We start from the raw sequence: 13,312 nt of genomic DNA on the forward strand, positions 1-13,312 counted from the left end.
CGACTCACGTACTCGCTCGACTCAGTTGTCAGTCTCTATCTCTGTCTGCAGTTCAATTACATTGTTGCCGTCACTTCTTGGCCGTCTTATATACAAGAATACCGCATATCCAGTAAACATTCGAGGCTTCAGGTAGGGACATGAACGTTCTAGAAGCTCATGACGTGTTACTTGGGTCACGTGACTTCCGCTGTTGTAACAATATATTTGGTATCTTATTTGGTTATATGAAACCACATAGTGTATCCAAAATTCTAACTCTTTCTTTTTTTTTCTAGTTTATCTTACTCCGAAAGTGTGATTTTGTATGTTTATAAAACAAACAAATTATTTGCTAAAAGCAATGATACCAGATTATAAGTACTGTTATGAAAAAGTATGTAACCAACAATATGGTTAGGGCACTCGACTTGCGATCTACGGATCGTGAATTCGAATCCCCGTCACCGAACCTATTCGCCCTTTCAGCCGTGGGAGTGTTACAACGTAATAGTCAATCCCACTATTCGTCGATAAGAGAGTAGCCCAAGAGTTAGCGGTGGGTGGTGTTGAATAGCTGCCTTCCCTCTAGCCTATCATTGCTAAATTAGGGACAGCTAGCGAAGATATCCCTCGTGTAGCTTTGCGCGAAATGCAAAACAAATCAAACCAAACCTAATATATAAGTATACTATCCTACTCAGAAGCGTAGCTAGTGGGGGAGTCGGGATGAGCGAAAGACCACCCCAATATTCTAAAATGTCCACTATCTTCTGATTTATTTTATTTGAAAAGGCTTACTTAAGACGTTTACAATTCAGCAGCTTACTACTGTGAGATAGCTCAGCTACACTTTGTTTTTGTTCTCTTGAGTTTTAAATACTTTCCTTTTAGGCTAAGGTAAATCACTTAAACTCTTTATGTAGAACAAAAGAACCACATTTTTTGAAAAAAAAACAACAACATCCCCACTCAGTTGTACTGGATACACCCTTGATCCTACCTTGTACTTGTTTTATTTATGTGTTACTTTCAATGAACAAAGGCCTCGTCAGCGTTATTCTGGTTTTCCCATAAATTTCATAAGAATATTAGACAGGTATAAAATCACGTGATCTATTTTACATGTTGACTATTTTAGTTTTGCTTAAATTCAGCCCACGTGAGTATATTCTAAAAATACAGGTGTTAACATGTCTAGATCTGATAACGTGAATTACATGTCCTTGACAAAAAAATAGATAAATATCATAAATCGCGTGACATATATTAGCATAATATTTAACAATTTCGAGAAAAAAAAGTCAGATTTTGCTCAGTCAAAAATCTCTAAAGCTTCTATCGTTGTAAGCTTTAGTGTTAGTGGTGTCGTTGCATCAATTTAAAGACAGGCCCTACACACAATGGTACGGCTCAAAAGCTGACGTGGGGAAACCGCGTGATTTAATGGTTAGACCACCCAGCACGAGAAGTCCCGCTCTTTTTGCCTTGCCGCCTCTGGGGAGCCCGACAGTTCGGTCAGCCAATGAGCAGTAGATCTTCACCTCTGTCTGTGGCTTACGTTGTAAACAACTATTCTACAACACTGAGATTACATGAATAAATTAAACATATTATGAGTGTATTTTCCATCTTATTCGATTGTGTTATTTGTGGTGCCATGTTTTACACTAATTTTGTAAACTTCCTACCATTACATAGGATATGTTGTTGTTAATTGTTAAAAACCTTTGATGAAAAGTATGGATAAGAATTAAATTATTTAAAAAGTAACTTATAAGTTATGAAAATAAATCTACATAACAACGAGCTGTAAATAACTTATCATGTAAATCAATACACATGAAAACTAAAACTTTTAATGTTTAAAATATTATTGTAAATTAGATAACTGTTAACAACAATACGGGCCGCGATCCTAATAATATCTTACGTAGTTAATACGCTTTAGATTAGTCTTAAATGCGTAAGATTTAATAAAATGAACTCTAAAGAAAAGAAAATAGTTTATTGCCTAAAAAAAGGCATAAAACTCTAGTCTTTTGCTGTTAAAATACAATAAGCCTGAATTTACTTAATAGCTTTAGTGAATGTCACAAAACGGGCTAAAATCCATCAACAAAATTGTACTTTTCACAAGACCGGATAATTTTCGGACTGATGCGGTATATTAACTTTCGATCAGAGCAAGCTACCTACTTAGGCCTAACCAAAAATCAACCTGGTATTGTGTGTTAAATAACTTTTTATTTCTAATAAAGCTTATAATTCACCGTTTCAACAGTTTGCCTTTGGTACCCTCGCTATTACCAATACTTAATGTCGTAAATTGCCCGCTGTAAGTTGTTTTCCATTCAGGCCAACTGTATGGAAACTTGATAATCTTCAAGTTATAATTAAATATCTGCTACTCGTCACAGTTGCATGTGTGACATTTGAACTTCAAAACGCATGAGGGCGTTTAGTGATAATATTTTGTTTATAGTGTCTTTAATAGTTTAATATAAACTTACAATACTCATGTGGATGATTGCAATTTAAGTTCTTCCAGGTGCTTTGACATTTCAAAGTTTTTCTTCAACCACACAATGACATAGCCCCAAGTCTTGATGTTATTTGGACTGGACAGGCATTCATTCTTTCTCCGCATTATTTTCCTGATGGTGAAGTGTGTTTTTAATTCAAACCGCTGATAGCATATATTTCGGCTACATTGAGAAGTTCCCCTACGTTAGCCACAGCGTCCCCGCGACGTGTGTGGTCTTCTCCACTTTAGCGAACCGTTGCTTGGCAACTAATGCAAGGTTCGCTGTTACGAGAGGAGCTAGAAAGCCACGAGCCAATCGAAGCGTCCCTGTGGGTCTCATCCATCTTGAATCAAGGCTCGGCAAAGGCGGAGCGTTCCATGCAAATTGTCAGTGGAGGCTTTTCAACTCCTTAGCCAATGGTTTCCAACGTGATAGTGTTTGGTGTAGAACGTCGCTCTTGTTCTTGATCATCACGATTTATGAAGCCTAGAATATGGATAGCTGGTTCTAATCCAGCCTTCAGACCGGCAGAGGTTAGTATGATGTTGTAAGAGTTTTAATTTAGACCGAGAAACGTGGTTGTGTAGTGTGCGTGTTTTTGTATATGTGTGTTGCGTCGAACTAAGGCCGCGAGCGTTCCGCTCAACATGGCCCCTGTGCCACCATGATCCAAATGAAACCTACGTTCACCTCGTTACAGGGAACGACTGTTCCGCAAAAAAGGACACATCGCCAACCAGACATTGCCCTTCTCACCAGAACCAGCTGGACAGATGCAAGAACAGCACTCTCTCAGATCAATAAGGTAATTTTTCCCGTAAATTAAATAGCTGACTTGGTCCTACTACTTGAGTTACCACCATTGTGTTAAGCCTGAAATCTCTATGTGTATGTTTTTATTTTCGTATTTAAAGTTAAACCAAGTTCCTGTTTATCGTGTACGCAAATTAATAAAGTATAATTTTTGTTGGAAGTTAAAAACGTTATCTATATGTAAAAAAAAAAAAGCGATAGCTGATAATGCACTGAAGTTACGCAATTTTTATGAGTTTTTTTTAAGAATTACGAAATCATGGCTTTGTTTACATTACATAAACATACGATACTCAACAGTTTGTTAAATTTAAATTAAATAATACTTTTTAAAACTGGCTTTAACAATATTGTAACAGTAGCATTTGATGGAATTTGTAATAAATATATAATTATAACACGGGAATTCATAACTCGAGTTTCTTTCACGGATTTAATACTTAATATAATATTTATTAAGCCTTAGATTCAAATGTAAAGAGCTCGTAATAAATAGTGTATGTGATTGAAAGGAGTTAGGTGTGTATCTGAGAAACAAAAGGAAGTACCAAGTATGACGAAACTTTTTTTAATATCTAGCCTCTTTTGCAATATCTACTATATTAAATACTACAAAGTTCATTTTGACACAACAAAGAATGTTCTGTGTTCTTGAGAAGTATCATACTTCCTCTGAAACGTCATCCACGAACAATAATTGTATAGCAAAATCTTTTTTTCATTTAACGATTTTATCTGATCACAATTTTGAGGAAATTTAAACCGTGTGGATGGCCCTACATTTTGTGAAATTTAAAGTGTCAAGTTAGATATCACATTGTATTAATAATGTGAAATCTAAAGTATCGGTTAACATTGGGACTTAATCAATCATTTTTTTTTTCCAGGGTAAAGCATCGGGAAATAAGACAGCTCTGTGGCTGCGAACTAAGCTGCAAGTACACTTGTTCCAGCTGGGGTGTTTTATACAGAAAAATGCTGGGAAAGTGTTATTTGTGGGACTACTTGTGTTTTCTTCATTCTGTGTGGGACTCAAGTCAGCAAGTATGCAAACAGATGTTGAAAAATTATGGGTGGAAGGTAAGTTAGGACTTTTGTTATAACACCATTAACAGTCGACTATTTAAAATTGAATTTTTAGATGTGGTAATTTGTGTTTAAACCTTATATTCTACCATATATATTTCAGTATGCGGATACCAGTTTTTCTTCTGTTATATTTTGTTCAACCATTAGATGGGCATGTGTATATGATTCTGTTATGCCTTCCCAATAGAATAACATTTACAAATATTATCGGCATCGTCTGATTAAAAAGAAAAATAAATCAGTGGCACAGTGGTATGTCTGCGAACTTATACTACTAGAATCCGGGTTTCGATACCCGTGGTGGGAAGAGTTTTGTACTTAATAACAAACAACAACATAAAAAGTCTTCCAAAACCTCGAGAACGATATTTCGTTAGGTGAGACGCTACATGATCGTACTTTATTTAGTACAGATTCATGTTCGTTTTACATTGTTTTACACCACCATCTACCATACCCATTTCTCGACCTTATTTTGCTGACAAACCATTTTACATCTTGAAATTTATCAATGCACCGATTATATAGACATCTTAAACTCACCTAAGGGGAAAAGGCGCCAAACACAAATTATTTTGGACAAACTTTGCCTTGTATAGGGCGTATATTTATTCCTAAGCATATGTTAATTAGTTTTTTTTTACCAAAGTGTAGGGCATCCCCAAAGTCATGAGATAATGAGAAATGCTCATCACCCCATTTCTTTGTTTCGTTTCTGATATTCACATTATTAAGAAGAAAACTTAGTGAGTTAAAGACAAATTTCACTAGATAATGATTTGTAACGTTTCGTGAAAGTTCTAAACTTACAGTAATTATCGAGCAGCAGTCACTTTTTTCTTTGTTTGTTTAGGAACCAAAGTTATATAAATTTCCTTTCTTTGTATAATCGGCCGTCAAGGCCTTAGAGTTGATAGATTTGTCAAATCTTTATTGGGTTAACACCTGTTTTAAAGAATTACCAGAGGGTATGGGAGATCTTTCGAGTTTATGAGTACACCTACATCAGAGAGTACTGTACTCGTATTGAAACTGAGTTGCCATTAGCTAAAAGGCTTTGTAACACTGAAAAAGCTAGGAAGGAAAATAGATACAGCACAGAGCGCCCTCTATGGTACACTCATTACATCTCGAGGTTATACCTCAGCTGTGGCACGCTAGTTGTGGAATGTTACGTTACAAATTCCTGTGCGTGACGTATTACAGAAGTTTCAAGCGGAATTAGGACACTGCGTAGGTCGCCAAATTCAGATTATTTTTTACGTCGTATACCTAAAACATCTTACATAAGTAAGCATGGGAACATTTTGTTTAATAACAACAATGCATTCTCAACTCACTTTGTAAAATATGCACGAGCACACAATTAAGGTTTTGAAGATGATTGTTTGAAATTACTCATTCAACTCTTGTTGTTTCCAAATGTCCTAAGGCTTAATCAATAGTATTGGTTTCAATTATACATTTTAGTACAGTAAAGCTTTATTTGGGTTTATAATATTAAACAGGTGAATGAATTTTGATTATTTTTATATTTTACTTTATTCTTAAACTTGTTTTTAGTGAAAATATTAACATATTTAATTGCGATTTTATAACCTATGAGGCAAAAACATACAATTAAACAAACATAAAATATAAGCGTTTGAGGCTGATAATGTGTTTTGATGTAAACGATGAAATGTATATTTAGTTATATGACATTATAGTTGTTTTGTAAAGTAGTTTCTTTGTTGTTGTTGTTAGTTTCACTTGGGATAAAATGTAATGTGGAATTGTGAAAAGGAAAGTATTTCGTAATGAATTTGGCCAGGTGGTTAGGGGGCGCTCGACTCGCAATCTGCGGGTTCGAATCCCCGTCACACCAAACATGCTCGCCCTTTCAGCCGTGGGGACGTTACAAAGTGACGGTCAATCCCACTATTCGTTGGTAAAAGAGTAGCCCAAGAGTTGGCGGTGGGTGGTGATGACTAGCTGCCTTCCCTCTAGTCTTACGCTGCTAAATTAGGGACGACTAGCGCAGATAGCCCTCGTGTAGCTTTGCGCGAAATTCATACCAAACAAACCTAATGAATTCTCCAAGCGAGCGAGCGTGGAATCTATGATTTCTATTCGTGTAAGAAAAGTTAATTAAATAGATTTATTTATGGGATATTTTGCTGCACGTTAGTTTCAGAAGATGAAACTAGTTTTGAATATAATTGAAAGAGAATGCCATTAAACACAGGAAATTAAGTGTAAAGATAATAAATATGTATGGCTTTGTACACTTATCGTTAGACTATTTAGAATAGAAGATAGCGTATACTGTTTCAGTTTGGTATATCCCAATAGAAGATAGCGTATACTGTTTCAGTTTGGTATATCCCAATAGAAGATAGCGTATACTGTTTCAGTTTGGTATATCCCAATAGAAGATAGCGTATACTGTTTCAGTTTGGTATATCCCAATAGAAGATAGCGTATACTGTTTCAGTTTGGTATATCCCAATAGAAGATAGCGTATACTGTTTCAGTTTGGTATATCCCAATAGAAGATAGCGTATACTGTTTCAGTTTGGTATATCCCCATGTGTATGTTCAGGAGACTAATGTGTAGATTCAGGATACTGACAAATCATCACAGCCATGTTTTCATGGGACTGACCAATCATTACAGGACTTTTATCATGACAGAAAGTGCATGCGTGTTGAGACTGGTTGATAGTGACGTTCTTTCCAGACTATCCATCCATTCAAGAACAGTTTTCGTGCCCGGACAGTTATCGAGGATACATGAATGACCGAAATAAATAAATGGTTCTAAAGAGCCATCAAGTAAACGAGTTGTTTCATCAGGAAAGCTTGAGACGGCAATGGGAAGTCTATCAATGTCTTGGTTTACAGCGCGACTGCAAAGTCGGAAGATGTACGTGACTACGGGACCTTTTAAAGTGCGACTTACGTGTTGTTGATAAGCTGAGAAATTATGATGTTTTTATTCAGTAAGGACATTCCTTTCTGTCAACACCTTTAGGTACTCCACAGCTTTTAAGTAGAATAAATTATGGAACATACATACACAGTTTTGTGAAAAGAATTGTACCAAGGTCACATAAGATTAATGGGGTGTTCTTAGAAGTACTGACCTACCGCACCGATATAAAGAAAAACAAAATTATAAGATGGGTGCTGCCATCTGTTGATAAATCTGTAAAATTGTTAACAAGTCGTGCTATTAATCGCTGCCCCTCCCGGTAGCTCAGCGGAACGCTAAAAATCGGGTTTCGATACATGCCGTGGGCAGAGATAAAGGGCCTGGAGGTTAGTGCAGTCAACTCGCAATCTGCGGATTGTGTGTTTGATTCCCATTACCGAACATGCTCGGCCTTTCAGCCGTTATTATGTGACGGTAAACCCCACTATTCGTTAGTAAAGAGTTGGCGGTGTGGGAAGTTGATTAGCTACCTTCTTTCTAGTCCATTATTTTTAAATTAGGAACGACTAGTGCAAATAACCAACCCTCTAATAGCTTTGCGCGAAATTCAACAACAATCAACCAATTAGTTGCTAATCCAGTTTTTCATTTTTTTGTTATCATTATATATATTTTTTTGGCTTTAGGACAAGCGACCTTAAAGTTGATCAGATTTATGCCATGCTCCAAGGAGGGCTTCGTTCCACTTCTTATGCTGGTGTTTAAAGGTGAATTTTAACTAACCCGTAGGCTGTATCTGATTTTCTGGCGTCCTATCTGATGTCACAAATTACGAAACTACACACCAAGCAATATACTACGTCTAAAGTATAAGAGCAAAGTCATCTCGTTAATAGAACGTTAACAAACAGTCTTGTATTACTTCCTGACTGACCAACCGGGACAGAATCTAGCAAACAATAAGACTTGAACCTATATTAACCCACTTATTCTCAGAAGTAGTAAAGTGGGAGTAATTAATCGATCATCTTTGATCTCCTGTCTGTTAGAAGTGTGACACAGCTTGAGCAGTGATTTCTAGTGACAATTGATTTAATGTTTGTGTGCTGCTGTGAAAGCATATCAAAGTCAGTAGCGTGTATTTTAATGGGAGCTCGTGTAAATTAATGATAAAGATATTCTTACGCGTATTACGTATCTTCAGGTATTATGTGTTTTTAATCCGAACGCTATTTCCAAAATAAATAGTGTTGGACATATAAGACAGATAAAACTAGGGTACAAACTACAATGTGGGAAAGGTAATTTGTACCCTGGGGGAGAAGGACTCCCACGACGGCGGGGACACACCGTCTAATCATAATTAACCTCTATTCGTCAGCCGAGGACTTAAAAATTAAGCGAAGATATGGGTACCCAAGCCCACAACGACCAACATTTAAAACTACCATTCACCGCCTGCAAGCAGACGCGGGAAGATGGTTACTGCTAGTAAAACAGATGCCGTTTCTTAAGGGTAAAATTACTAACCTCCAGTAGAAGGAGTGGTCAGTGATGAAGTTGGGGTGGCTTCTTTTTTCGTTGACTTCTAGGAACGTAGCCCCTTTAGGCGATGGAATTGTTTCGTGCAGTGACCCTAACTTTCTTGGCTTCTATAGTTCTATTTTCGTAACAACGCCATGTTGAAAGGTTATACTGTAAAATACAGACTATCTGTCACAGCACCTTAAATAAAAACCTGTGGAGCCTCAAATAGTGTTCAAATATGTTTATTTGTTTCTACCTGTATTTGCTCGTATAATAAAATTATAAAACTTGTCTGAGACACAAGCAAGTTATTATTTATTTATTGCTATCCTTTAGCTTTGCAGTAACTTTCACTTACAAATGCAGGTTTGAACAAAATTAACCAACAGTATGCATAGTAATAGCATAGGTGAAAAGTAACTTCTAAACATAAGTGAACTAATATTGTAATTAAATCAAAAATAATTAACAAGTGTGTATAAATAAAGACAACAGGTGTAATTAATCAAATACATTAAACTTAGGATAAGTTACTACCATATCATTTGAAAGGCTGATCACTAAAGTTAAAATAAAATTAGCGTCATACTTTTATCTATAATACAAATCTTGAGGTTCATAATGGTTTCATTGAATCACCTGATGGGTAATCTGGTTCTCAATACACAATTAACCAGTTAGAAGTCTTCAAGTTAATATGGTTAGAGTTAATTAAATTATCAGTTTGTTAGACAGGCTTCTATCAGGTTTTTGTGACTAATGTTCCATGGGAGAATCTTATCACGTAGGTTTGTGTGACTAATGTTCCATGGGAGAATCTTATCACGTAGGTTTGTGTGTCTAATGTTCCATGGAAGAATCTTATCACGTAGGTTTGTGCGACTAGTGAACCGTGGAATAATTTTATCATGTAGGTTTGTGTGACTAATGTTCCATGGAAGAATCTTATCACGTAGGTTTGTGTGATTAGTGATCCGTGGAAGAATCTTATCACGTAGGTTTGTGTGACTAATGTTCCATGGGAGAATCTTATCACGTAGGTTTGTGTGTCTAATGTTCCATGGAAGAATCTTATCACGTAGGTTTGTGCGACTAGTGATCTGTGGAATAATTTTATCACGTAGGTTTGTGTGACTAATGTTCCATGGAAGAATCTTATCACGTAGGTTTGTGTGATTAGTGATCCGTGGAATAATCTTATCACATAGGTTTGTGTGACTAGTATTCCATTGAAGAATCTGTCACGTAGGTTTGTGTGACTAGTGTTCCATGGAATAATCTTATCACATAAATTTGTTGATCTAGGGTTTCATGGAAGAGTCTTATTACATAGGTTTGTTTGTCTAGAATTCCGTGGAAGAGCCTTATTACGTAGTTTGTTGTTTTAGAGTTTTACAGAGGAGACTGGATATTGTTTCATTGTTGTATTCCTATCTCTCCGTTCCTGTATTTTATTATATTCTTTATAGCATCACTAAACTTTCTGTCCGTTCTTGTATTTTATTGTACTCTGTATAACGTCACTAAACTTTCTGTCCGTACCTGTATTTTATTGTATTCTGTATAGCATCACTAAACGTGCAGAAAGACAAGTTCTCAGTCCAGGTTAAGCCACAAATGAGATATCGCAGATTGGGTGGTATTTTTGTTAACTTATTGTATATCTTATTTGTCGCCGTTTCGGTTGTTATATACTCTTGTGTACGTTTTGGAGTTACAAGCTGTTATTTATTTTCGTTTTATTGTTCTATGTTCTAGAATCAGTTTTGGAGTTATCACCTATTATGTTATCGTTTTATTGTTCTGTATTCTAGGATCAGTTTTGAAGTTACCAACCTTTGTTTCTTTTCGTTTTGTTGTTTTATATCTTGGTGTCACTTTTTTGAGTTATCGGCTGTGTTTTCGTTTTTATTGTTCTCTATTCTTGGTTCAGGATTTCTCCGCTTCGTTTTTGATGCCGAAAATCCTTCTTTCGTTTTGTTTTTCAATCTAGATAGATATCCTGTTAATGTCACTAAATAATAATAACTTCCGATCAGAGTAAGCTGTGTACAATACCATGGAAGTGTCGTACGTGTGAAATTCTAAATCCCTGCTTTGAGAATACGTGAACAAACAACCTCTGATGTGTTTCTAGTTTATTTGTTTTTTAATCCTGACGTGCCTCGGGTTCATTAAGATTGCTTTATTTTTATTCCCCAGTTGTATATATTTTGAAATAGGACATAAAATTCCGGACACATATTGCCTGACACCTTTAACTTTTATTGTATGTGAAGAATGGAGACCATTAGATAACTATACCGTAAGTGAAGAATGGAGACTACTACATAACTGTACCGTAAGTGAAGAATGGAGATTATTAGATAACTATACCGTAAGTGAAGAATGGAGACCATTAGATAACTATACCGTAAGTGAAGAATGGAGACTATTACATAACTGTACCGTAAGTGAAGAATGGAGATTATTAGATAACTGTACTGTAAGTTAGGAATGGAGACTATTAAATAGCTGTACTGAGTGAAGAATGAAGACTGTTAAATAACTGTACTTTAAATGAAGAATGAAGACTGTTAAATAACTGAACTGTAAGTTAGGAATGGAAACTATTAAATAACTGTATTGTAAGTGAAGAATGGAGACTTAGATAACTGTACTGTTAGTTAGGAATGTAGACTATTAAATAACTGTACTGTAAGTGAAGAATGAAGACTTAAATAACTGAACTGTAAATTAGGAATGGAAACTATTAAATAACTGTACTGTAAGTGAAGAATGGAGACAGTTAAATAATGTAGTGCAAGTTAGGAATGGAGACTGTTAAATAATTGTACTGTAAGTGAAGAATGGAGACTATTAAATAACTGGACTTTAAGGTAAGAATGGAGACTGTTAAATAACTGTACTGTAAGTGGGGTATAATTGTACTAAAAGTGAAGAATGGAGACTGTTAAATAACTGTACTGTAAGTGGGGTATAATTGTACTATAAGTGAAGAATGGAGACTTAAATAACTGTACTATAAGTGAAGAATGGAGACTGTTAAATAACTATACTGTAATTTAGGAATGGAGACTATTAAATAACTGTACTGTAAGTGAAGAATGAAGACTGTTAAATAATGTAGCGCAAGTTATGAATGGAGACTGTTAAATAATTGTACTGTAAGTGAAGAATGGAAACTTAAATAACTGTACTATAAGTGAAGAATGGAGACTGTTAAATAACTATACTGTAATTTAGGAATGGAAACTATTAAATAACTGTACTGTAAGTGAAGAATGGAGACAGTTAAATAATGTAGTGCAAGTTAAGAATGGAGATTATTAGATAACTGTACTGTAAGTTAGGAATGGAGACTATTACATAACTGTACTGTAAGTGAAGAATGGAGACTGTTAAATAACTGTAGTGCAAGTTAGGAATGGAGACTGTTAAATAACTGTACTGTAAGTAAAGAATGGAGACTGTTAAATAATTGTACTATAAGTGAAGAATGAAGGCTGTTAAATAACTGTACTGTAAGTTAGGAATGGAAACTATTAAATAACTGTACTGTAAGTGAAGAATGGAGACAGTTAAATAATGTAGTGCAAGTTATGAATGGAGACTGTTAAATAATTGTACTGTAAGTGAAGAATGGAAACTGTTAAATAACTGTACTATAAGTGAAGAATGGAGACTGTTAAATAACTATACTGTAATTTAGGAATGGAGACTATTAAATAACTGTACTGTAAGTGAAGAATGAAGACTGTTAAATAACTGAACTGTAAGTTAGGAATGGAGACTGTTAAATAATTGTACTGTAAGTGAAGAATTGAAACTGTTAAATGTTTGGTTTGAATTTCGCGCACAGTTAGCCGTCCCTAATTTAGCAGTGAAAGACTAGAGGGAAGGCATCTAATCATCACCACCCACCGCCAACTCTTGGACTACTCTTTTACCAACGAACAGTGGGATTGGCTGTCACATTATAACGCCGTAATTGCTGAAAGGGCAAGCATGTTTGTTGGGTTGGGTATTCGAACCAGCGACTCTCAGGTTGCGAGTCGAATGTCCTAACCACCTTGGCATGCCGGGGCTAGTTAATAATGTAGAATAACTATGAAACCTATTATTTGTCCGAATAACACAAAGAACATATTTTCACTGGTTTTCATTTTCACATGACACGTGGTTACTTGTGTCATTAATATTTTCACTCCAATATTGAAACAATGGTAATGTGACCCTTCTAGCGCTATATTTAGTATGCAGGTCAGAATAAAATAGCAGAGTTAGCCGGAAGTCATGCGGAACAGCGGGGCAACGTGTGGCTTTACCGTGCCATATGCAAGACTTACTGACGTTGTCAAATTCGATGACGAGGAACCCACTTTGAGACTAATAATGGCTGGAGACAGGTGATGATGACAAACCCTTGTCGAAACGTTGTACATTTGCTGTCATGTTA

At 35.7% G+C, this 13,312-nt stretch overlaps 1 protein-coding gene across 2 annotated transcripts in view; it reads left to right on the forward strand.

Moving 5' to 3' along the window:
- Positions 1-13,312, forward strand: part of LOC106464550 (protein patched-like) — a 99,772-nt gene that overhangs the window by 32,771 nt on the left and 53,689 nt on the right. The window contains exons 1-3 of one of the 2 annotated variants that reach the window (XM_013924695.2): positions 2,890-3,040; positions 3,208-3,312; positions 4,208-4,400. In XM_013924695.2, coding sequence (XP_013780149.2) covers positions 2,987-3,040; positions 3,208-3,312; positions 4,208-4,400 — 352 coding nt within the window. In that variant the 5' untranslated portion in view covers positions 2,890-2,986. Of the gene's footprint in view, positions 1-2,889; positions 3,041-3,207; positions 3,313-4,207; positions 4,401-13,312 lie in introns of those variants that run through there. The other variant, XM_022392285.1, reaches the window with a different exon arrangement.

Source organism: Limulus polyphemus, unplaced genomic scaffold (assembly GCF_000517525.1).
Source record: "Limulus polyphemus unplaced genomic scaffold, Limulus_polyphemus-2.1.2 Scaffold1685, whole genome shotgun sequence".
Lineage (NCBI taxonomy): Eukaryota > Metazoa > Arthropoda > Merostomata > Xiphosura > Limulidae > Limulus > Limulus polyphemus.